This window comes from Miniopterus natalensis, chromosome 2, assembly GCF_054644295.1.
Source record: "Miniopterus natalensis isolate mMinNat1 chromosome 2, mMinNat1.hap1, whole genome shotgun sequence".
NCBI classification, from domain to species: domain Eukaryota; kingdom Metazoa; phylum Chordata; class Mammalia; order Chiroptera; family Miniopteridae; genus Miniopterus; species Miniopterus natalensis.
Window position 1 is genome coordinate 152,283,876 of NC_142082.1, and position 22,819 is coordinate 152,306,694.

The window sequence follows — 22,819 nt, forward strand, 5'->3', positions numbered from 1 at the left end:
CTATTTTCAGAGTTTAGTGTGTTTAATGTGCTTTGCCTCCTAAAGTAGACAACTTAGTATTGATGTTTATAATTCTGTTAATTCTATGACTTGTAAAAACCTAGAGATGCAGTCACATTTATCAGAGAATTTTGTGGAAATGTAAGCCCATCGCCTCCTTTGAGCACTGTAGCATTGGATCAGTCTATGTACAAAATTTCGGGATCCTAAGTATGATCAGCTTGATTCAGGATGTTTCTTTAATGAATTAAATGTTACCAAATAGATATTTTTATCATCACATACTACAGGGAGGATTATTTTATCCTATCTGATTTTTAGTATCAGTTGTCTAGCCAGGACTTTAAAATTCAAATTCTAAAGTCTTAAATGCAGACCTCTTATTAAACAGTTTTTGAGGTTTATTTTCTTTTCGGTTTTCCATTGAGAATTTTACAATGCAGACTATTAGAGGTAGAAATTGAATTAGATGTCAACATTATCAGTCAGTATAGCTACAAAATAAAAATAAAACTATGACATGCTTTTGAAAAAATTCTAGATGTTAGCTAATTGTTAATTATTTGTTATAGGTGAAAATTTTGACCAGAGTCCTTTGAGAAGAACATTCAAATCTAAGGTTCTGGCCCATTATCCTCAGAATATAGAGTGGAACCCCTTTGATCAAGATGCAGTGAACATGGTATGTGTTTTTCTTTTCCTCTTTAGCCTTTTTATTTTATTGAGATGACAATAGTGACTATTTTGAATGTTCTACATTATTTAATTCTTTAAATATACAGTTTAGTATAATAATATACTTATTCACAGATGTAAAAAAATGAAACTTGGAGTTCCGGTAACTTGCCTGGGGTCCCCATAGCAAATCACTGTACAATGGGACCCTCCAAGCCTGTTTTCTTTCCTACTATTAAGCTTTGTTGTGAGTTTGTATTAATTGATCCATAGGTGGCTTTGATAAACAGTGATATTACTTTGTTTTCCTGGTAGGAATCCTGATGGAAGGAGTATGATTACAGTTTTCATATTTCAAGGAATGTTGTATGATGGCCTATAAATTATCATATTCACAAAGCAAAGAGGGAAGGGAAATTCAGTGCATCATTTAGACAGTAGGAATTTGTTTGTAAGGAATTTGACCTAATAAATGAATTACCAGTGGTGATTATAAGTCCCTTTAGAGATTGTTGGGCATAAGTAGGTCATAGTTTTCAGATCATTCAGGGAGGGTTCTGCTTAGAAGTTTGGATAGTATTTTAGACATTTGTGAGTTCTGTGATTATGAAAATCAGGGGGCCCCAAAGTAAGCAAATCAGAGATCAGGCCTGATAGGTACAGAAATGACTAAAGGTGGACTGAGACACTAGTGATTGCTATAGTTTTGGGATTTTTTAGGGTTTTTTCTATTTTAAAGGTAAAGCCAAAAGACCCTGTTATGATGTGATACTTTAAGGGAAGGATATGTTTAGTAGATGCTTGCCAGATACTTCATGTGTGTTACCTTCACATACATGCTTACATGTACCCAGTGAGGACTCTAACTCATATTTTACAGAGGTTAAGTTACTTGTCCAAAGTTATGTAGGCGTCTCAGAGGTTAAATACAGATTATTTTTTTCACCAGCTTTTTTCCCTCACCAGCATGCTGTCCAAAGAAAAACTATGTAACTTAGTTTTGACCTGCCCAAAATGATATGGGTCACATTGGACCTTTGTGGTATTTCTATATCACAGTAAACCCATTCCAGTCTGGGCTTGCACCAGGAGGAAGTAGCATGATAATTTTTCTAAGGACAAATGCCTAAGCCACTTGGTACTTTGATTCATTACAGAGTGCAGTGTATTTATTTCTCCGAACTGTCACCCAATACCAAAATAATGAGATGCCATTTTGTTGCATCTTTGGTGCAGACGAAACCATAGATACTAAGTAGGACACAACTGTTATATTTATGAGACTTGGAGAAGCACAGACAAGTTTCTGACTAAAATCATCAACAAATGGCAGTGACAAAAAATTATTTATCAGCTGCTTATTGCCAGCAAGTTAATGGAAAAATATTAAAGAAAAGAGTGTGAAAATGAAGCACTGGAAAAATCGATAAGAATGTAAATAGATTATAACACTTAATCCTCTTAAACTAGTGAGATATTTCAAAGTATAAATTATTCTGTGAGAAATCAGAATGGTGTCCAAAACTAGGGTCTTCACTACAGTGTAAACCCACAGTCATTTGGAACCCAATACCACACTTAATGTGTTTTCTTTCTTTTAATCATTTGAATGGATTAAAAGTGAGATACTTGTGATAGCTTTTGCCTGTGTCTGCAGAACAGTGATTTTTAAAGTACTTTTCCATTTCCTTGCTCTGTCTTTGCTATTTTCTTTTCCCCTTGCCTCTGAGGTTATTTTATATAAGCAGCCAAAGTTTCCCTCTGAAGAATAAACACATAGGTGTGTGTTTTGATGGTTAAGCACCACACAGCATTTTGTTTATTGCTGCAGATCTAAAAGGATTTGCTGGTGCTCCTTGAAAATCTCTGAAAAGCATCCCATTAAACTAGTCTGCATTTGGGTCATAGATTTACTGCCCTTAATTTCCTCTTTGATTTATTAGTAAGTGCATTTGTATGAAGCTATAATTTATTCCCACCTAAAGATATAGAGCTTTGTTCTTGTGGTTAGCAAAATCCCACTCCAACGAGCCACCGCCTTCTGTAACATCAGTCATTGCTCTAACAAGCAACAGTGGTGCTTCAAAATAAGGGTAATTCATTTCACACAGAAATTAAGTACCCCAAAGCAATGAAATTTTTTAAATAAAAAAAATTCTACATGTATGAGTGCAATGCAAATATAATAGAAAATATATATAAGTGACAAGTGAAATTGTTTCTGAATTCATTGCTTTTTATATCTCTTTTGGTTGCTAATTCAGAGATTTTTATGGGGAAAGATGGAAGTATCATAAAACAGAGAACAATACAGCATACAGTCTTATACCCACCACCCGGAACTAAGACACGTCAACACTGACACATTGCTTCAGATCCATACCTTTCTTCAGTGAGGCAAAACATTGCAGATAGAGCTGATGTTCCCCTGACATTCCCCCATTTCAGATCTCTTTGAGGCACTCTATATCAGCATCCATGGCTATTTATGCAATGTTCTAGTAGATGGATCTTATCCTTAAGAATGTAGTAAACCTGGGAATTGTTAGGAAGAAAATATGGTTAGTATCTTTTAAGTGAGTTATATGAAATAAAAAGATTCTGTTCTGTTTATCTGTCCTAAATGGAACATTTGATATGTGATATTTCCAGCAATTAAAAGGGTAATAACTATTATAAAGCTCTTTACAATCTATAAAGCTCTAAGTTTACAATTTATGTATTATTTACTTTGATAACGAAGATGAGTGGAATGGAATGTTGAGCAGAGAGGAAAGGAGAAAGGGTTGGCTGGGAAAAACCTATTCAGATGCCCATCTTGCAAGATTCAAAGGAAAAAGGGTGTTATATGTGCTTCACAGACTCAGCAAGAATTTGAAATGGATAACCCTTAGTTACATTAATAGGTTTAACATTAGAATGAAATTGAGCACTCATTTTGACCCAAGTTTAAGTTTGTGTCTCACAGTAAACTCATAGGAATGGGATTCTAATTCAGTCATTACTGGGGGAGCCCACTTCTTTTCTTAACATCACAGTTAAAATATTACACTGGCATCTCAAACTCAGCATGCCCAAACTGAATTCACAATCTTCCCTCTAACCTTGGTCAGTATAACCATCTCCATCTCCCTAGTTACCCAAGTCAAAAATCTAGTATCATCCTTGAAAGTTCTCACTTTCTTACCCTCCCCCCTATGGAGTCAGTTATCTGCCTACTTCTCTCTGTTTCTACACACCCACCATAGTCCAAACTACAGTACCAAGCTGTCCTCCCTGGACTCCTGCAGTAATTGTCCAATTGGCCTCCTGCTCCGTCCTTTCCGTTCCCCACACTGTGGCTTCTGCGTGTGCTGTCGCTTCTCTTGGAAGGCTCTCCACATAGTGAGTTCTTATTGACCCTTCAGGTTTCATTTTAACCTGAAGTCATTCTTGACCACCACCTTTCAACATTCAGTCAGGTCCCCTTAGGTTCTCTTAGCACCTTGCACCTTTTGTAGCACTTACCCCAATTGCACTAAATTAATTATGTAGTTTGCTGTCAAGTCTGTGTCTCCTACTATAGTGCAAGCACCGCTAGGGCAGAAACACCTACATTCATTGCTATATCCCTAGGTTTGCACAGAGTAGAGGCTCAGATCATTGAATAAATGAAAGAATGTTTACTTGCTTACAGTACTTCCCTTCCCTATCCTTGTCTATTCAGGTGTTACCGCTACTGCAAAACCATCCCTTAAGCAGGAGTAGCTAGGTTTTCTCTCCTCTCTCTTTCTATAACATCCTGAACACACTCCATGGCAGCACTGATCACAGCATTTTGTAACTGTTGGTTTATACAGGGTGGGACAAAAGTAGATTTACAGTTGTGAATACGCAAAACACAAAGCTTATTCTCGTAGTATTAATTGCATTATTTTTCATATCAACAGCTGTAAACCTACTTTTGCCCCACCCTGTATGTCTGTCTTTCTTATTAGACCGTGAGCTTCCTGAAGTAGGGATTATTTTCATACTTTTCTTTGAGTTATCAAGATCTAACGCAATACAGTGGTCCTTCAGATTTCGAATGTCATTCATTCTGGAAGGTCCGTTCAAGTTCTGAAATGTTCGAAAACCGAGGGATCAACAGCCGACAGCTGGGCCTCAGGATCTTGCCTTCAGTGGAAGCCATGTGGCATGTTTGACTTTCAAGGCGAGTTCGAAAACTGAAGCATTTACTTCCAGGTTTACGGCATTCGTAAACTGAAGTGCTCACCAACAGAGACGTTCCAAAACCGAGGTACCACTGTACATGGTATAAAACAAATGTTATTAAAGGAGGGGAGGGAGAGAAGAAAGGAAGGCAAACTGACCAACTCTTTGGGAGCTTTCTGAGTAATTTCTCTTTTATTTGTGTAATAAGGGAGAGGGTATAGGAATTACAGAACAATAGAAAATAGAAAAAGGAATTATTAAAATTCTAGACAGAACTTTCTGAAAGAGTCCAGAGGGACAGTAAGGACATTTGGTCACTCAAACCAGGAGATGTACACAGCATTGTGAGCCCACTTTGGCTAAAGTTATCTGATTACCAGTGGCAATCTGGTCAACAATGAACAACTCTTAATTTTTAGTTGTTATATTGTGAGAGAGAGGTATCAAGAAGGGGGTATTGTTAGTAAATAGCAATATTAGAGGATAACAAGAGATTGTTGAATGCTATAGTGAGTATCTTGATTTATATCTCTGGTTTTCTGATAAATAAACCTGACACCCTGGCTGGGTAGCTCAGTTGGTTAGAGCATCGTCCTGATACACCAAGATTGTGGGTTTGATCCCTGGTCAGGGCACATATAAGAATCAACCAATGAATGCATAAATAAGTGGAACAACAAATCGATGTCTCTCTCTCCATATATACATATAATCAATCAATCAATATTTTTTTAAAAAGGAAAAAGAAACCTGACAATTCATATAACTATTCTTTTAAAAATGAAAAAGCAATAGCATTTTCCAGTTCATGGTTCTCAGATTAGAAATATAATTCTTACTTCTTTTTATATGTAGGAAGAGAATTTAAGAATTCTTGCATCTGTTATCTGTAGTGCAGAAAGCCATTCTTTACTTTGAGCACAACTTTTGGCAAGCTTTCCCTGTAAATGTTTGAATGTGTGCTCAGGAAAGCTACAAACCCTTAAGGGAATATTTGGCAGCTGTTCAAGAACAGTTTAAGCTGTAATTTTGTGGTTTATGGTGTCAGGAAAGCTGCCTATCAATTAAATTAAACCTTTATGTTGACTTTAGAGGTCACTGTTTCTTTATTGCCTACTTGAGGCAAAAAGAGAACTACAGACTGAATCAAGAGATGAATTAAGTCTGATTCTGTGCTCCCCAGCTCTTGTTTTTGTTTTCTTGTTCATTCATTCATTCATTCATTCATGTTTGTTTTCTTGTTCATTCATTCATTCAAGTTTGTTTTCTTGTTTATTCATTCATTTATTCAACAAATGTGCCATGCACTGTGCTAAACAAGTTTGAGTTTAGTCTGGAGCAAGAGTGATTCAATTCATTCTTCCTACAATCTTTTTTTTTTTTTTTTTTTTAATATGTCTTTATTGATTTCAGAGAGGGGAAGGGAGAGGGAGAGAGAAAGAGAAAGAAGAGAAAGAGAGAAACATCAATGATGAGAGAGTCATTGATCAGCTGTGTCCTGCATGCCCCTTCCTGGGGATCAAGCCAGAACCCCGGGCATGTGCCCTGACTGGGAATCAAACTTCGATCTCCTGATCACAGATCGATGCTCAACCGCTGAGCCACTCTAGCGGGGCATTTTTCCTACCATCTTTATTGACAATAGTAAATGTATCACATGAGTTTTCATTCATAATATCAGCAGAGGATCTCATTGACTTGTTATGATGAAAGCAACCTTACCTTAATGTGACAGCATAATTATGAAAAGATCCTGCCATGGCCTTTCCTTATAGAATTTTCTCCAAGATTAGGAATAATCAATTTTCCACCCCAGCAAATCCAGGTATTCATGTGTTTTACCTAAGTCTATTTTATTCTACTCAGATTAGACAGCAATTTAATTCTTGTCAACATATATAAAAATAATTAAGTGAAGCTACTTTAGTTCTTTGCAGGTCTCATATTCAGTGATCTGAAATATAAAGTCATTTTCGCTGGCGCACTGATGCTGCGCTGGACAGCTTTTCTTTTTATCCTTATCATTCATCATCTATTATGGCCCCAAATAGTGTATTTTCCCATGTGTGGTATTCTTGAATGTTTCAGGCTATCATCAGTCCTTCAGTAGTTCGCAATCTAGAAATCAAACAAAATTAGAGAAACTAGTAATATGTGTCAGTATACAATCTACATATGTATACAGTGGTGCAATATTTTAATTGCTTCATTCACTAAAGACTTTTTAGGGAAGTGATTTTTTAATGGCATTTATAGGGTAAAAGTACTATTTTTAAGTAACGTTTATGTGGAGACTTGAAGTAAGGGAGTGTTTCTGCTATTTGTTGCTGAATAACAAACCATCCCAATAACTACTGAAGTGGCTTAATAGGTTTTTCCCACAAAGGGCCAGATAGTAAATATTGAGGCTGTGTGGGCCATGCAGTTTCTGTCCCAGTTCCTCAGCTCTGCTGGCATAGTGCAGAAGCAGCCACAGAGAGTGGATCAGTATGATGGTGTTCCAATAACATTTCATTTACAGACCAAAAGGTTGCAGTTTGTTGACTCTTGATTTAAAACAAGACCATTATTTTGCTTACAAATCTGCAATATGGATGGAGGTTGGCAGGATTGCCCTCTCAAAGTCATGCCCATTCCTTTATCTTGTCAATATCTGCTTTCACAGTACAATGGTAGAGTTGAGTAGTTGTAACAAAGACTATGGCCTGAAGACCGTAAAGTATTTATCTGGCTCTTTACAGAACAAGGCGTTGGGTCCCTGGTTTGGGGTCGCTCTGCAGCCCAACTAGACTCGTGATGGGAGAGTGTCATGGTTCTGGAAGAACATGTAGAACTATAAAAAATGTTGGAGCCATTTTTAGAAAATACAATCTGCTACAGGGAATGAACCATGTGGATACCAAGGGGAAGATAGTTCCAGCCAGAGGGACTAGCAGATTTTGGCAAGAGCTAGCTGGGTGTGTCACAGAACAGCAATCTGGCTACTATTCTTAGAGCAGAGGAGGTGAGCTAAAGAGTAGTGGGGGGTGAAGGCAGAGAAGTTGCTGGGGCCAAGTCATGTGGGGCCTTATAGGAGACTTGCAGTATAAGGATTTCAGCTTTTAGTGAGATGAGCGGCTACTGGAAGGTTTTGAGAAGAGTGACAAGATCTAACATTTTTTAAGGATCACTTTGGCATCATGTGGGGACTAGATTATGGGGAACAAAGGCAAAAGCAGGAGATTGGTTGGCAGGATGTTAAATAGTCACCAGGTAAGAGGAGACGTGACTTAAAGTAATAAGAGTGACGATAGAATGAACTGTTTCGTTCGTGAATATGTTTTGAAAGGTAGAACTGATGGCCTTCGTTGATAGATTAGGTAATGGGATGAGAGAGAAAGAGAGAAGTCAAAGATGACCCCAAAGCCCTGAGTCATTCTTGCTGCCTTCTTCAGACCCCTTCAAAAACCACTGCCCTTCAGTGCAGGAAGGTTGAGGAGCTAAGGGGCACATCTAATTCTGTCCCCTTCCTGCGAAAAATCCTTAAGAAGCTTTCATTGTCCTCCCCAGACTTCTAATGTGACTCACCAAAGCCCTTCATGATCAAGCCCCTAATTATTTCTGTGTTCTCTCTCACCTGCCTCCACCTTGCTTCCCATTCCCCGCCCACAATGAGTTTCGGTTCCTCAGACCCTCATACTCTGTCTTCTGGGCTTTTGCACCTGTTGTCCTCTCTGCCTCTCTTCATCTCACTAACACCTATACTTTTGCTCAGGTTTCTACTTGGATTTTCTTCATTTTTTTTCCTGGTAGCTCCCTCTTTTCTCATTTATGTCCTCCTGCCATGTTGTGTTTGTTTGTTTTTCATAACAGTCTGCATCTACCCTATTATAGTACTTTCCATACTTTATCATTTCTGGTTTTTGGTTTTTTTTACAAATTTTGTTTTTAAATATATCTTTATTGATTTCAGAGAGAGGAAAGGAGAGGGAGAGAGAGAGAGATAGAAACATCAATGATGAGAGAGTCATTGATCGGCTGCCTCCTGCATGCCCCCGACTGGGGATTGAGCCCACAACCCGGGCATGTGCCCTTACTCGGAATCGAACTCTGATCACCTGGATCCTAGGTCGACGCTCAGCCGCTGAGCCACGCCCGGCTGGGCTCGTTTCTGATTTTTTAAACATCTGTCATTCTTACTGGACTGGAAGCTCCAAAGGAGCAGGGACCATGTCTGTATCTCTCACCATTGTATCACCATCAGGGCCTAGCTCATAAAGGCAATTAGTAAGTGCTTGTTGACAGTTTGACTAAAATGCATGTAACTTTTAAGGTAAATTGTGTTTTCTTGGTAATGTGGTGATGGATGTGGGAGAACTTCTCAATTTTACATCAGATCAATGATCAAGCCTGGGAAAAAGAAAATAAAAATGTAATGTGATAATGTATGGTAAAATTATTTCTATGCAAAAAGCATATTGTAATATAAAAGTAAAAAGGAATATATAAAAATTAATAATGATCATGCTAGAGTAGTTGAATTATAAGTTCTGTTTTCCTTAGTATATTTCAAATTTTCTGTAATTTGTTTTATTTCTTTTATTTAAAATAGTTTTAGAAGAATTTTAAAGAATCAATTCTAATTTCTTGTGTATTTTAAGTATCTTAAATATAATATTTTAACTCCTCAGGTAATTTTATTCCCAAATTTGACTGCATCCTGGGTAGTTCCAAGAACTAGAGCATAATCTCTATTGGAAATAATCTAAAATGTCTGGCTTCTACCCTTCTGCTTCAGTAAATTAAAAATCACTCCACTTTCAAAGTTTACTTTTCGATGATGAAATATAATATTGTTCAAAATAGAGAAAGTAATTATTATGTGTTTACCTTTTTTCTGTTTATCAAATGAGCCTTCACCTATTTCTCTGTTCCTTTGACACATCATCACTACTCCAAAAATAGTACTTAAATATTAAATATTTGTAAAGTGTCCTTGCGTATTTTGTCTTCAAGTCACTGATGTAGGAAATGTTGCAGATAAACTGTGGCTCGGACATTACATGATGAGCTGAATGAAGGTCATGAGCTTGGATAGAGGTTCTCGAGCATTTTTTTCTGGTTTGAAGTTACTCATGTACTGTATTCTGATGCTTTGCCCCTTCCTCCACAGCTGTGCATGCCAAAAGGGCTGTCTTTCAGAACACAGACTGACAACAGAGACCCTCAGTTCCATTCATTTATAATTACTCGGGAAGATGGTTCTCGCACCTACGGTTTTGTTCTCACTTTTTATGAAGAAGTTACAAGTAAGCAAATCTGCACAGCTATGCAGACACTGTACCAGATGCACAACGCGGAGCATTACAGCAGCGTCTACGCTTCCTCCTCCTGCAGCATGGACTCGCTGGCCAGCAGCATTGACGAGGGAGATACAACTTCCCTTTTGAAACTACAGCGATACAACTCCTATGACATCAGCAGAGACACCCTGTATGTTTCCAAAAGTATATGTTTGATAACACCACTGCCTTTCATGCAGGCCTGCAAGAAATTCCTCATCCAGCTTCACAAGGCAGTTACCTCACAGCAGCCACCACCCTTGCCGCTGGAGAGCTACATCCACAATATTCTCTATGAGGTACCCCTTCCACCTCCAGGGAGATCTCTGAAATTTTATGGTGTTTATGAACCTGTCATATGCCAGAGGCCTGGGCCCAATGAACTCCCCCTCTCTGATTACCCTCTTCGAGAAGCCTTCGAGCTCCTGGGATTGGAGAACCTGGTGCAGCTGTTCACCTGTGTTCTTTTAGAGATGCAGATCCTTCTCTACTCACAAGGTAGGTCTTCCCTAGACTTTCAGTCTCCCACAAACAAGTACTTATGCTCGCAACTGCTGTATTTCCATGGGGTATATTATTAGAACCAAATAATTCATGGTCAGAAGTCTTTACTGTTTTGTGGGACCAGAGGCTGAGACATTCTGTCTCTTTAGGGTAGCAGTGGCTGTAGAGAAAAACAGGAAGAATATAAAAACAGTAACTTGGCTGATTTAGTCTATTTATTTTTTCATGGAAAACCCCTCTTTTTCCTAATAATACGTACTTATCCTAAAAGAAAAATTTCTTTTCATAATGAAAGTAAGAGAATCCTGTTACTACCAGGAGCATGTAGACTTCTCATTTATTACAGATCAGTGAAGGTTCATGTCAATTCAGCTGGCATTGGAAAGGGAGAAACGAAATTGTTAAGACTCTGCAGCTTCCTAAGGCAATGATTTTCAACCTTTTTCATCTCATGGCACACATAAACTAATCACTAAAATTCTGCAGCACACCAAAAAAAATTATTTTTTTTTTTCTGATCTGACAAAAAAATAGGTATAATTTTGATTCATTCACATGTGATGGCTATTGTTGTGTTGGCTGTTGTCATTTTTTATTTGACAATTTAAGGGAAAAGAGGTCAGTGCCGCAGATTAAATAGTCAGGTATGGCATGTTTTAAAAATTCTTGTGACACCCCAGTAGAAGGTCGCTGTCCTAAGATAATCAACTTTGGGTCTTTGCCTGTGGGCAATTTCATGTGGTGAGAGAAGGGGTACAGCGTGAAACAGACATGCCTTGCCTGGATCTAACAATTCCACCAGAGTTATGTGGGGCTTGGTTTTGTTTTTAATCCCAGAAGGAAGTTACCTTGGTGATATTTTTCATTCAAAGCTCTCCCAACACATAAGAAACTAACAAAACTTGGGTTTTATTTTACCAGTATGAATATGGATTTGCAGAGGAAATAGAGCTGCTGTGTCTTAATGGATAATGAATTGAAGGAACATATAAAATGGTACTTGTGCATTGATGAGCCCTCTAAGGAATGTGGCACACATATTTGGGTTAGCATTTTGCTAACTTGTATTTAGGCAGAATCGTGGTGCAATCTCCTGACTGCTGCTGTCAGATTTACTTTACCACATTCCGTTTTTTCTTTTCTATTTTAGATTATAAGTGAGGCTGAGCCAAGTAGGCTATATTTGTCCTTCCCCATCTTGTGTGTGTGTTGACACTATTTGTGTGTTGACAGCACTTCATGGGGTTGTATTTTCTTCTGTTTATCCTACATAATGTTCTTTGATAATGTGTCCCAGTGTCTCAATGCTTGTAGTCAGGAAGTTCTTCTCTAATGACCAGTCTGAATTCTTTCCTTTCCTCCTGCTCTCACTTTCCTAGTTCCCGCCATTACCTGCAGATCACCCCTTTGTATCTTAAAGACTTAATCTGAAGTAATTCTCCCTTCCTTTCTATTTCTTCCTTTTTTGCTTTATTCCCTGAAGAGGAGGTAAGGGTTGGAGAGTTGCTGAAAGGGGCAGGAGCTTGGTGCTTAATACTCTCAGGTGTATTAACCCATTAGAAAAGAGAATTTTAGATCCTAGATATACAAGTCATTTTCAGGGTCATTTTGTTCAGTATCCTAATGTTCTGCATGGAAAGAATATTAATTTTGTTGTTGTTTTGTTTTGTTTTGTTTTGTTTTTGTTAATCCCCACCCAGGATATTTTTCCCATTGATTTTTAGAGAGAGTGGAAGGCGGGGGGGTGGGGGCACCAGTGTGAGAGACACACATTGATTGGTTGCCTCCCACATGCACCTGGACCAGGGCTGAGGATGAAACCCAGGTACTTGCCCTTGACTGGGAATTGAATCTGCAACCCATCGGTGCATGGGCTGACACTCTAACTGCTAAGCAACACCAGCCGGGGCAGAGTATTGGTTTTTGAAGTCTTAACACTTCTGGGTTCAAATCTCTGCCCTGTCACTTACTGACTGTAACCATGGACAAGTTACATAATCTTCCTTAGTGTTAGTCAATTCATTTTTATAAGGATAACTGTGTTTTTTTCTTCTCCTCACTGATCTTTTGTGAAGGTTAAATAAGATAACCTGTGTAAAATACTTTGAGCATAATTGGCTGACTACATGATAGCCAATGTGGTTGTAATTATTAGTTTATTAGTCCTATATAATTCTCTCTAAATTATGCATATCTTAAATTGTGATGGTCTAATATATTACTGCATTTAAAGTAACTTTGTTAAATTAAATAGTTGCCCGGCCGGGCATGGCTCAGCGGTTGAGCGTTGACCTAGGATCCAGGCGATCGGGGTTCGATTCCTGGTCAGGGCACATGCCCGGGTTGAGGCTGCAACCAATCAGTGACTCTCATCATTGATGTTTCTGTCTCTCTCTCCGTCTCCTTTCCTCTCTGAAATCAATAAAGATATATTTAAAAAAAAAAAAAATTAAATAGTTAAGGCCTTTATTTCAGGGTTGAGAACCTAATAAATGTTCTCTTATACTGAATGTCATGCTTTTTTTGTTTTCAAGGAAAAAACCTTCCATTATCACACTTCCTGTTTTAAATAGCATTGTATGTCTCATTGCTTGTGGTCTGTCCTGAGTTCTCATCTTTCTGCTCTGCTTGATTACCTTATCGCATCTGGTTTATAAGAGTCTGTTGAAAAGTCATAGTTGATTAATATCTCTTTATTTCAATTTCAAATGAAGAAAGATTATTTATGAGCATGTTTTTATACTCAAATGAATATTTTTTGTTAACTTGGTCTTATGTCAAGAACAAGAGTGACTCCTGAGATTATAGAAATAAAGAGTGTCGTACAAAAAAAGTCTCATAAAATAATTTTAGAGTCATTCACTGCAAATCACTCTATGGTAGGAATTGTACTATAAAGATGCCTTGTACATTTTGTTCTTTCCCCCACCTTGAATTCTCTCAGCAGTGTATTAGAACTGATATCTGTGTTTTATCAAGGAGGAAATTGAGGCTCAGGGAAGGTGAGTAACGTGTTCAAGACCACACATAATGTGGTGGAGCTAAAAATGAGGCTCGGACCAGTCTTTCTGCAGAGTACTTAACCATCATGTTAACTTATTGGGCATGCCACTTAACCTTTCCTATCTGTCTCAATATTTATTTTTAAGTTATAAACTCATTCTGCAGGTCTATTGTATAGGTAGCATGCTAAGTAATTACAGAGTATAAAATGAAAGCTCTGTGTAAATGCAGATTTTAATACTGACAGTGTCTCTCCCATTAGAGAAAGACATTTCATTTAAATGAATGAAATAAAAGAGTCATTATGTTGATTTGTACTCTGGTGCCCTCCTTCATTCTTCCTGCCTGTGTTAAGGGGGTTTTAATAACATCTGATACTTCATTTCTTGTTCACTGATAAAGCTATGCTATAAAATTTTAAAATATTACAGGTGCTGAAAAATTACCATGAAACTGCGAAGTGAATCAAAGTAGATGGATTTCAGTGATGAAATTATCTTTCTAGACAGATTTGAAATTCTGGTCATAGTCCATTTAAACAGGTTCAGTCTGTTATTTAGAGAGCGTGTACACCACAGTCATTTTGCTGTGGTAACTAGCTGGGGATTTTAGGCAGAGAATGCACGCACCCAGGCGATAAAAGCTGTTTTCTGGGATCCCAGATCAGAAAAGAGCACTTTCTTCTGCATCCTGGAAATACCTGGAACAAGACAGGGAAGATTGGAGTATGATCCTCTTTTCAAAGAAATAGTGGGGGAATAAGATAGGGGAATTTAAACACCAGTGTCTATCTTTTGGTACCAATAATTAAAGTCTCAGGAATATCTTTGGGCCTCGCTTACACTGCTTTGACTCTTCACAATGGAAATAAGCAGTTACCCACAGCCCACACTGCACTGCCTGGCTGTGTGCCTGCACAGCACTCCTCTCCCCTCCTCTCCCTCCTGTAAGTTGTGCATGAATTAACTGTGTCAGAAAGTAGAAGCTACTTGAGGTTTTCTCCAAAAAGTTGTGAGTTTTCTAATCCCAGGTTACTGATCATGCTCAACTGAACTTCATAACTTATTGGTTATGGAGTTTATAAATCATAAAAGCAAAATTGATATTTTGATGGCAGAAGGTGGGTTCCTATGATCTGTGTCTTAAAAGCAGCAGAATATGATCAGCTTTGGCCAATATTTTTATACTATTAGCCTTATTTTGTGATAATGGAATCTTAATATTGATATTTTTCTTAATGGTTTTATTTTTTGTTTTATATTCAAGAAACAAAGCCTTTGTCAATTTATTGTAACATATTTTTTTCCAATTTGTTTCTCTTAATTTTCCTTTAGGGGTTATTTAATGAATTAAGATACTCTTAATATTCATGAATTCCAATTTATCAATTTTTAAAACTCATGACTTTGTTTAAGAAGTCCTCTATTCTGAGGTGAATCATAAAAATACTCTACATTTTTTTAAAAATGTTTTAAAGTTAGATTTAGGCCCAGCTGGTGTGGCTCAGTGGTTGAGCACCGACCCATGGACCTGGAGGTCACGGTTCCATTCCCGGTCAGGGCATATGCCCGGGTTGCCAGGTCAATCCCCAGTAGGGATGTGCAGGAGGCAGCTAATGGATGATTCTCTCTCATCATTGATGTTTCTGTCTCTTTCTCCCTCTCCCTCTCTCTGAAAGCAATAAAAACATTTTTTTTAAAGTTACATTTAGCATTTAAGGCCTTAATCTGTATATAAGAAATTGATTTTTGTTTATGTTGTGAGGAAGAGATCAACTTTAATATTTTAGAAATATCTGTAAGTAGTTATGAAAGTGCTGGTTATTGAGTAGACATTCTTTCTACCTCCGATCTGCAGTGCTACTTTGGTCATATGTGTAAGTTCCTGGACATGGGGGCTTATTTCTAGGCTTTCAGTTTATTCTGCCAGTCTTCCTATCTCAGTGCTAAATCACACTGTTGTAATTACTGTAGTTTTACAGTAAGTCTTGGTATCTGATAGGACTATTCTCTTCACCACATCTTTTTATTTATTGAATGTATTGAATTCAGTTTTGGGACAATTAACATTTAAAATATTGAGTCTGGGCGCGCTCTCTCCTGGGAGCAGGCCTGAACCTTTCCCTTTCCCTTCCCTTCCCTTCCTCCTCCCCTCTCCCCTTTCCCCAGGCGTATTACCATTAGCTTCCTCACTCCCAAGCTCCAAGGGCCCTTCCTTTGCTTCTATAACTTGTTTCCTAATCCAGTTTCTTCTAGGAACTACTTTTTCTACCTCTGTGATTTTACAAATAAATGTTCTCTTCCAAAAAAAAATATTGAGTCTCCCCTTTATGTCTGTCAGTAAAGTTTTATAATAGTAAAGTAAATAATAATGTGCAAATAATGACAGTTTTGTTGCTTCTATTCCAATCTTTGACACATTTATTTCTTTTTCGTGCCTTAAACACTAACTAGGCTCTCCAGTGCAATGTTGGATGGAATTGATAGTTACAGGCATTCTTGTCTTTTTCCTGATTTTAAAAAGAATGGTTTCAATGTTTCACTATGAAGTATAACATTTGCTGTAGTGTTTTTGGTAAATAACCTCATACCAGGTTAAAGAAGTTCCTTTTACTTCTAGTTTCTTTAGAGTTTTTAAAAATCATGACTATGTGTTGTATTTTATTGAATGCTCTTTGCATAACAAGATGACCATGTTTTTGACTCTCTCTAACCATTTAGTAAGGTGAAAATCTACATTCCATCCTTATATTTCTGTGATAAACCTTTGTCATTATGTATTATTAACTTTTTAATATATGCTTGATTTCGTTTTCTAATATTTTTATTAGAATTTTTGCATCTGTGTTTTTTTAATGATTTAGCTTATAATTTTCATTGCTTGTCTTGTCTAGTTTTTGGTATTAAGATCATTCTAGCTTCATAGAAAGAGTTGAAAAGTGTTCCATTTTTCTCTGGAAGAGAAAGTGGAGAAGAGTTTACATAAGGTTGGAATTATTTGTTCTGTGACTACTTGAGAGAATTTGTTTATAAGCTGGTCTTGTTGAGAAGATGTTAAGTACCAGTTCAGTGTCTTTAATGGTTTATTTAAGTTTTCTGTTTCTCCTCCTTCTACCCCTCCTCCCTCTCCTTTTCCATCATCATCATCAACTGGGGACAAAGACCAAATATTTTTAACTTTTTACTTTTTTTTTATTGATTTCAGAAAGAGGAAGGGGGGGGAGAGAGAGAGAGAAACATCAGTCGCTTCCTGTATGCACCTCTACTGGGGATTGAACCCACAACTTGGATGTGTGTCCTGACGGGGAATAGAACCCACTTCCTTTTGGTGTATGGGATGATGCTCCAACAAATTGAGCCACACTGGCCAGGGCCAAATTTTTTTAATTATACCACAGGCTACCCTCTGGTCTTTGACTAGGGATCCCTTGAAGCAAAAGAATCCTACTAGTCTCATTCAGTCATTAACAATTAGTTCATTCCATCATCCCGTTGTATGAGAATGTCTTCTAGGGCAAGGCCACTGAGGTCTGCAGGTTTTCTTTTGATCTTGTCAGGTTCTAGAAGCAGGAGTGGTGGTCTCAGCAAATACATGGCTTCACCCTTTCAAGGCACCTGGTATAACTGAGCTAAGAGACAATGTCATTTCTTGCTCTGAGCCTCTGACTAGGTGTTAATGTAATATGGGTTTACCTTATTACGTAACTTATTTTTTCATTCCTTTAACCTCAGCTACTATCCCTCCTTCTTTCCATTTATACCCAAACAAAGGTTTTCACCTTTGAAAGGGTCGTTAGGTTTGGCCACAGTTGGTTTAGATTGGAAGCAGCAGTATTAGTCTAGCAAGTACCACCCCCTCAGTTCACTACCATGCATACAGGGTAAGGTTAAGAACTATTGGGCTGTTTTTACCACTAGGCAAGACAGCTGCATTCACTGCTAACTCCAGTTTTGCCAGATGGGGTGATGGCAGGACCTCTCAGGCACTTAGGAATTCTAACATAAAGGTTTGAAAGTAGAATTACAGTTTCTTGCTTTGGAATCATCTCTGCTTCTGGAACTTGTAGTCCTGGGCCTGCACCAGGTAGGAAAAAAGAAAGTTGAGGTGATATGGGGAGGAAAACAAAAATTGTAATCATACCAGCATCCATCTATCCCCTTTCCCCAGATGCACCAGAACAGAGGAATCTGTTTAGTGAGGACCCACCCTGAAATTCCCTCATGCCTTTATCTCCACCCATTTTAGACAGCAGATGTTTTAGCTGGCTGTTCCAGTTCTGTATTGAACTGTTACTTTGAGCATGGTGAGCAACACGATATGTCCATTTGATGTGACATCTCTGCCTATTGTTGAATACTATGCACTGTGAAATGCAAAGTGCATCCCCTGCTCTGAAGAAGTGTAACTCTACAGCCTAAATTGTAGAGTATCTTCTTTTTCAGTCCTCTCATAGTATTTTGAGCATTTGCATCTACTGCTGAGTATGCAAAGCTAAATTCAGAGTGTCTATTCCTGTTAGGACTCATTTATAGCCCCCCCCCCCAGGCTACCGGCATCAATCCAATAATACACTTGCCAGCTCTGTGCGGGGGGGCGGGGGGGGAGGCTCCCCCCCTGGGGAATCTTCCTCGTAGCCATCTGCAGCCTCTGTCTCTCTCATTGGCAGACAAAACCGTTCTTGTTGGCATTTTGTTCCTCAGAGGGTGTAAGAGGAATGTGTCCAGATTCAACTCAACTCTGCATTATTGGAGCCCCCCGTGTCAATTCATTTCATGGACCCAGGTGACGATTTCAGAAAATTCACTTGGCAGTTCCAAATACCTCCAGAACCTGGAAGGGGGTTCTTGTAATGGACATCACCATGCCTGACTTTAGCCCCATAAATTCCCAAAGTGATTTCCATAGGTCTGTGCTTTTTAAGGCATACTTTTAGTAGTCCAGTTTTCCATTGCCCCTGAGCTAGTAAAAAAACAAAAACCCAAACATATGTACTTTTACCACTGTTCAGTTCTTCCATCACTGCTAGGAAAACAGCATGCAAATCAGCCCACGAAGCTGATTTGTTTTTACCTTCCTCCATCACAGTGGTGGCCTTCCAACCAGGATGTCCATTCACCTTGAACTGTCACTCATAAACCAAACAACTCTCTGTTGGTCTTTTGAGAGGTGTTTATAGGGCACTGTCCAAGTGATGATGGAATTTAACAGCTTGTCACTCAGTTCAGAATCAGTCCTGTGGGAAAAGAGGCTCCTGGCTGTATCTCCTCCTTACATTTTCCTTGTAACAGGATTCCAGTATAAACCATTTCCACTTTATTATGGAACTCTTCTGAGCATTGACTTCCCTCATTAGAGTGTTTTTCCAACATCACCCAAGACACCATGGTTAGTTCAGGTTTCAAGATTATTTTATGTCTTTTAGTCGTAGGGATAGTTTAGATTAATGTTCAATAATTATTTGAAGCTAGTAATTGCCTCACAAATAGCAAATCTCTAGTCCAGCATCCCAAAAGTTGTCACTGAGAGACACAGGCTTTTGCCATAAGCCCCAGCCTGTGCTCCACATAGGGCCACAGAACAACATTCATTTGCACTAATACTCCAGCTTCTTTTCTATACTGTGTGGGCTCAGGTTGTCTTATTTCCGTTTAGCATGTCCTACTAATGTTGCTTGAAGGGTGATTTACATGACTCTGTTTTACTTCTGGGGGAAGTGTTCCCTTTTAGACATAATATCCATTCCCATAAAACATTCCCATAAAGTCTGTTTAAACATTCCAATTTTCACCCAGACTTCTACCTTATTTCTGTCAACCTTAACATTTTTATATTCTGGCAGTCTAATTATAGCTTACATTAAGACTTCACCAAAGGATTTTGGTACCAAAGTGCATGAGGCTCCTTTATAAAGGGGTCCCAGAAGCATCTCTATCCCCTGACTGTTTTATCCACTTTTGTGCATTTGGTTTTGGGTCCCCAGCGGGGGTTTGAGCCAAGAGACCCTGACCTTTTTGTCAATCATTGTCTTAGTTACTCTGTCTGGTTATTGCCCCAGGCCATTCCAGGTCTGGTTTCTCATTAGACTCTTTGCCTTCCCCATGTTTTAAATTTCTCCAAACTGAGGTAAATAGGCTAAATTTGCTTTGGGGCCTTTTTTTTTTTTTTTTTTTTTTTAGATATATATAAATATGTCTTTATTGAGAGGGAGAGAGAAACATCAATGATCAGAGTCATTGATCAGCTGCCTCCTGCACGCCCCCAACTGGGAATTGAGGCCAGAACCCGGGCATGTGCCCTGACTGGGAATCAAACGGAGATCTCCTGGATTGATGCTCAACTGCTGAACCATGAAGGCTCGGCGCTTTGGGACCTTTAGGGGGATCAGCAGGGGCCCCTTTGGTCTACCCAATCTTATATAGTAGTGCTGTATTAAGACCTTTGTTTCAACCACATCAGTGTTCGTTTTATTCATCCCATTTCTTTTCTTTTTTTTTAATCCTCACCTGAGGATATGTTTATTGATTTTAGAGAGAGAGGAAGAGGGGGAAGGGAAGAGAGAGAAACATTGATGTGAGAAAGAAACACTGATCGGTTGCCTCCCGTACGCGCCCCGACTGGAATCGAACCTACAACCTTTTTGGTGTACAAGCTGATGCTGCAACCAACTGAGCCACCCAGGCAGGGCTTATCCCATTTCTTAATCATCTGAAGATTTCTACCCTGTTGGGATGAGTTTCTTGACACTTCCATTTCTTTTTCCTCTTTGTTTTGCTCCTGTCAATGTTTGCTTTATTCACCTGATTTCTTAGCTACTGTTAAACATTTCCACCTTTCTGGGGATGAGTCCCTTAGCTCTCCCTTCTGCCTCTTCTCATTTTCTTGTTAATTAATCTAGTGTTTTTATTAGTATCTGTAAGACTCATGAGGGGAAGCCGAGACAGCAAATCTGACTGATTTTGTGGCAATGAAGTTACACAGGCGCTGTTGCAGCATTTATCATGACCTGGGTTACAGGCATACTCAGTGGGTGAATATCCCAGTTATCATAAAGCAGTTCCACATGGATTGTGTTTGAATAATATCAACTGCTTCCTCTGGAGTGCTCCACTTGGCATTTGTAGAGGGATTCGGACAGTACCCTTTCTCAGGGTAAGCAGACTTTACAGTAGCTTTCACACAGTCCACCAGACTGGCTTCTCCCTCAGGAATAACCTGTTGTGTCTCTGGATCAGAGATGGCCTTCTGTGATTGTTCCATAGTTAGTAATGGGTTCTGCATCAACTCAGACATGCTCTTCCATTCTGAAGCATTTAAAAACAAAGACACTGCTTCTAAATTACTTTTTCGGTCCATTTCAGTAAAGGTTCTTCAGGAGGCAGGTGATATCAGTCTACAAAATGGACAGTGCCTTCACACCATGACCTCTGGTTTCAGTAGTTTCTTGGTTTTGTCCTCCCCCCACCACATGGACTTTGGTGACTTAGAGGGCTTAGAGGTGCTCTTTGTTGGCCCTGAATAACTTTTCCCTTTGGGGACAGCTTTAAAGCTAGTTGACTGAAGCTCAGATTGACCAAAATCTGATCTTGATTTAGCATCAGAGTCTGACCCAACACTTTAATTTTAGCTATTATAGATAATAATAACTGAGGGATTATATATTTCACATTTTTCTTACTGGTTTGCATTTCTTTATGCACCCAGTGAAAAACTCCCTGAGGGTTGGATCCATCTGTAAATTCCATTGGCAGCATTAACCTTCAGTAGTTGATCTCACCATAACTGTTGCTCCATACCACAGTTGATCCTGTGGCTACCCAAGAATCAAAGGTTTCTCATCCTCTGCCCTTTCATCCTTTCTCTTCCCAAACCACATGCTTCTGCGGGCTGGGCCATTTAGCGAATCCCACATTTTCTGACACCAAATGAGAGCTGCTTTTCTCCCTGGCATCAGTGAGTTCTGACACCAATAATTCATTTCATTTCCAACACTAACTACCTGAAGTTAACATCAGATTTCACAAGTTTAAGGGTTTGGTCATACAAGACTGCTCTCACTTCAGACGCCAGCCACAAATAGGGCCTAGACTACTTATATTTTTGCCCAACCAACTACAAATTCAGGAGTTCCCATGTCCCCTTACTTACAGGTTTCATACTTTGCTAGAATGACTCCCAGAACCCAGGAAAGTCTTTTACTTACTGTTACTGGCTTATTATAAAGGCTACAACTCAGGAATAACTAGTCAGATGGAAGAGATGCATAGAAGGTATGTGGGGAAGGTCACAGAGCTTCCATGCCCCCGCCAGGCTCTCCACCCTCCCACACCTCAATATGTTCACCAACCCAGAAGCTTCTCTATTTTTTCTTGAATCAATGTATGTTCATTTCTATTTTCTCTAGGAATAATTTTCTTTTTTTCCTTTTTATTTATTTGTTTATATTTTATTGAGGTATAATTGACATATAACATTATATCTCAGGTATACAACATAATGACTTATATGTGTAGACTCTGCAAATTGATCACCACAATAAGTCTAGTTTCCCGTCTCACCATATATAGTAATAATTTTCTTAAGCTTTCAGTTTCATGATGTAAAGTCTTAATAAGATTTATCTTTTTTTTTTAAGATTTATCTTTTTTTAAAATATATTTTTATTGATTTCAGGGAGAGGAAGGGAGAGTGAGAGAGACGATCAAGACATGAAGAAAACTCTAAAGGGTACCCTAGGAAGAACAAAGTTGGAAGGGGAGGCCCCACTTCCCAAGACGGAGGTTCATTCCTCATTAAAGAAAGTGTGGGTGCAGTGTCATTAGATGGTGGAGGTCAGTGGGCCTGAAATGATCCTCAGTCACTGAGCAAGCAGAAAACAAACCTCCTAGGCACAAGTGAGCTGTGGGTGGTGAACAGGCAGCATACCAAAGTTGTCAGAGCGCCACTGTGGGCGTAAGATCTGAGTGTACACTATCTGTGTTAGGAGAGTCATGTGAAGGGGACCATGCATCTGCACTACTGATCAACCATGCAACAGGAGCAAGAACAAAGAAAACACTACACACTGCACACTGCACGGAGAGGCCCCATCATCCTGCATTGTCTCTCCAGTGCCCTCTATTGTT

At 38.8% G+C, this 22,819-nt stretch overlaps 1 protein-coding gene across 4 annotated transcripts in view; it reads left to right on the forward strand.

The window, feature by feature from the left end:
- DENND5B (DENN domain containing 5B) overlaps nt 1–22,819 on the forward strand; it is a 153,878-nt gene that overhangs the window by 62,926 nt on the left and 68,133 nt on the right. For all 4 annotated transcript variants that reach the window (XM_087814737.1, XM_087814734.1, XM_087814735.1 and 1 more), the window contains 2 exons: nt 573–682; nt 10,022–10,688. In XM_087814737.1, the coding sequence (XP_087670863.1) occupies nt 573–682; nt 10,022–10,688 (777 nt within the window). The remainder of the gene's footprint in view (nt 1–572; nt 683–10,021; nt 10,689–22,819) is intronic.